The following is a 3,518-nucleotide window of genomic DNA, read 5'->3' as shown; positions in this document are numbered from 1 at the left end:
ACTTTTGGCTGGTTTCTTCACTCAGAAGCACACGGTGGGCTAATAGAATTATTTGATCGTCATTATTTTACCACATATTCATAAGTGTTGTTACACTAGAGTGCCACCTCTAGCTCATCATGTTTATTATAAGCTTTTTCTCACGCGAACAACCTGTGAATAAGGCCGGTGAACGCCACCAGCTGCCCACAGATCATGCGAGATAAACCAGAGCAAGTGCCGATTGAGGATAAGATTTTGCTTTTTATAGCCAACTAAATACGACACAGCAGCTGATTCTGGATCAGTTCAAATCTGAAGCTTTAAATAGGCTGTGATAGTGACAGACTGGAGTTATTATGCATGTGCAGTGTGTATGTCAGCTTGTGCTGATAAGGATCGGTGGGTATGATTGCTGTCAAAAACAATTGGACAAGAGTTAATTAGCTTTTCTTTTCATGGGTGCCATCGAAGAGCCAACCAGAAACCAAACACAGTTCAGTTCTCCTGTCTTCCCAAGGCAGCGGGCACGCGCACACGCGCACGGATACTACACCGAAGACTGTCCTCTCCCAGGTGTACAGGAATCTTAAGAGCTGCGTGTGGTTTGTCCTACTTCCTGTACAGTGTGACTGTACCTCGGACTGTGCGCGAGCATGTGTGTAACGTTGCGACAAACACTGACCCATTTCAATGCTGTAGGCCTAGTATTTACAAGCCCAGATAAGTTTTCTATTTTTTTCCCTGAGAGTGGGAACTGTTAATGTAAAAATGCAAACGGGATTAATTATATTCCATGAACCCCAGAATTCAAATTTGCATCTTTTAGTTGCCAAAATCAATTAACACCCGTCCCCCAAAGTCAACGGTTAACTCGGGCAAGATCGGACATGACAATTGCTGCGTAAAGTGAGTTCATGCGCAATGCCGCCACTACTACATCACTAAAGTGAAGCGCTCGCAGGCAGACTTCTCTTAAGAGCGCTCGTGAGTGTGTTGCGCGTCGGACGCACGTCCCAGTTTTGGCACTGATGCGAGTGTGTAGGAACCCAGCGCGTCCTCCTCTCTCTCCTCTAACCTCCTCACAGCGAGACGCACGATTCTACAGGATGCCTCACCATATGCTTCTCTTAACCACTGAGTTTGGGGTTGGGATTTAGGCGATCCATCGGGCGCAGAGCGAGTTCTGGATTTGGATGCTTCGCTGGCACTGCTTTGCGGGTGATGGTGAAGCGCGTATTGCGCGCTGCCGCACGTTTCCTCGATCATTCCTCGGGACGTTTGGCGAAGGGAAATGTGAAGAAGGCTTAAAGAATGGCATGTAAACATGGTTTCTGCCAAGAAGGAGATGGTGACTGCGATGTACCCCACTTCTATTTCCACTCTCCTCTACTTTCTCTGTGTGGCGGCTTGGTGAGTTCCAACTGGATATGAGCGTTACGCATGGCATCTTTACGCCTCGAGGTTACACACGTCAAACTCGGGCGATTTTGAACTATTTGTGCTGTTGATTGATACGAAAATAGGCGTAGATTTTATGTGTGCGCAATGTTAAAATGCTTCAGTTTGCTCTGTGTTGTTTTTAGCATAAAGAGAATATCTGGACAGATCAGAAAGGATGAGAAATTGTATCCGGAAAATTTCACGCGCATTCTGGACCGACTCCTGGATGGATACGACAACAGACTCCGACCTGGATTTGGGGGTACGTGCCAAAAATCTTCACAATCATGTGGCCAGAATAAGCGCGCAGTGCTTTTAACGCTTCTTGCGCAAAGCATGCTCTCCAAATGTTGCGTTTTTTATGCAGGTCGCATGCTGTTTACTAAGTGTTGTTTGTTTGGTGAGGGTTGGTGTCCTCTGAGGGGAGATGGAGGTGTAAGCCAACTCCAAATGTCCTTTTGCTGCCCACTCTCTTTCTCTGCTCACTCTCTTTCTCTGCTCTCCATGTATCTGTTAGATCGGTGCCGTTTAGATGTTTAAGCGAGTTTGGTTATGTAATCGCGCTGAGAAAGCCGCTTAATGCACATTTTAAGTAGGAAGAGTACAGATGTTCGCTTTGTGTGCGTAAACAGATAACATTTCCCGCGCTCTCCTATCATTTAACAGCGCGCATCAGTGTTTTAACCTGTTTTGCGAAGCCAAGTGATGCGCTGCTGTTACAGTTAGTGGTCAGCAGAAAATAAGTGTATTGTAGAGTTCTGTGTACAGTAGCCCAAAATATATTACGACGGCCACTGTGCCTGAAACTTCAGAATTAACCCCTCAGTGTATGCATGGAATATAAATAAATAAAAGTTTGTGGATATATTCAGTCGATTTAACTGAAATTTAACACGTTATATCTTCAGGAACAGCAGGGAAAGCATTTAGCAATTAGATTATATAATGCTTTAGAGATCATGAGTTAGTGTGCATGCAAATTCAATATTTTCATAGTCCTATATAGCTAGTGATGTATTAGTCATTACATAATATTGATGAATGACTTATTGATGAAAGTTACTATATAAAGAAAAACATCAAGACTTGCTGCACACGTCACAGTTTCCGCTCTCCCCTTTTTCCTCATTTTTTTATTTATTTTTTTATTAGCCAAGACATAAATAATCAAATCAAAGACTGTGGATCTCTGTGCGTAATGCCGGGATGTGATTGGAGCTTTGGGAATGAAGCTCTGGTTTTTTATGTAACTTTAGTGAAGAGGCAGAGAGCACATCTCTCCAAACAGAACAGCACACCCACCTTCACATGACAAGAGCTCTCGAGCGGAGCTGGATCAGGCTGGAGGGGCTTGATCAGCTCTCAGCTATCTGTGCTGTGGGTTCACAGTTCTAGTAGGATCGCATGAGTTGCCCTTGCCTAAGAATGTAGTGCTTCAGAGATGATAGATATCAGGGCTCGGGCGCGTCTCTTACCATTGGCCTGGTTGTTGTCGTCTGAAATGTGTTTGTTTGTTGTTCAATGAGGAAATGCACTTTTCGTCATATACTGAAGCAGCCTATTATGTAATTGTTCACCCCAAAATGACAATTCTGTTCTTTTATTTTACCCGTATGCTGTTATCCTTTCTGTTGAACACTGGAAGTAGCAAATTTGATGCATGTTGCTTGTGACAAAAAAAAACAACAACAACATAAAAATAGTCCATAAGACTTGTGCACTACATTTCAGGTCCTCTGTATTTGATTTTCTGTATATGGCAAACTAAAACTTTGTGTTTCTGTTTCTCACTCAAGCTGTCTTATGGCTTCAGATGACTTTAAACACAGAGCATGAGTCATATGGACTATTTTATGAAAAGGTGTTTTTTTTTCTAGAGCTTGACATCTGAATAATATGAACTGTTGGGGGGGGGGGGGGGGGGGGGGGGGGGGGGGCATTTATCATTTATCTTCTCTTAATGCTGGTTTTGGAGAAAAATTTTGAGAGAGAGAAAAAAACTAAAATATAGTGAAGTTCTCAGTTCTCTTTAAATTAAATTTGAACTTTGTGTCTTATATTTCTCCTAGATTTCCTAAATAAATAATAATAGAAAC

General features: G+C 42.9%; 1 protein-coding gene across 1 annotated transcript in view; it reads left to right on the top strand.

Annotated features, from left to right (window-relative positions):
- The first annotated feature begins 966 nt into the window (after nucleotides 1–966).
- Nucleotides 967–3,518, top strand: part of gabra4 (gamma-aminobutyric acid type A receptor subunit alpha4) — a 31,450-nt gene continuing 28,898 nt past the window's right edge. The window contains exons 1-2 of the mRNA XM_082177023.1: nucleotides 967–1,392; nucleotides 1,566–1,684. Of these exons, the coding sequence (XP_082033149.1) occupies nucleotides 1,307–1,392; nucleotides 1,566–1,684 (205 nt within the window). The 5' untranslated portion in view covers nucleotides 967–1,306. The remainder of the gene's footprint in view (nucleotides 1,393–1,565; nucleotides 1,685–3,518) is intronic.

This window comes from Leuciscus leuciscus, assembly GCF_965113295.1.
Source record: "Leuciscus leuciscus genome assembly, chromosome: 8".
Lineage (NCBI taxonomy): Eukaryota > Metazoa > Chordata > Actinopteri > Cypriniformes > Leuciscidae > Leuciscus > Leuciscus leuciscus.
The sequence above is the reverse complement of the archived record's forward strand: the minus strand, read 5'-3'. Positions and strand labels throughout refer to the sequence as shown.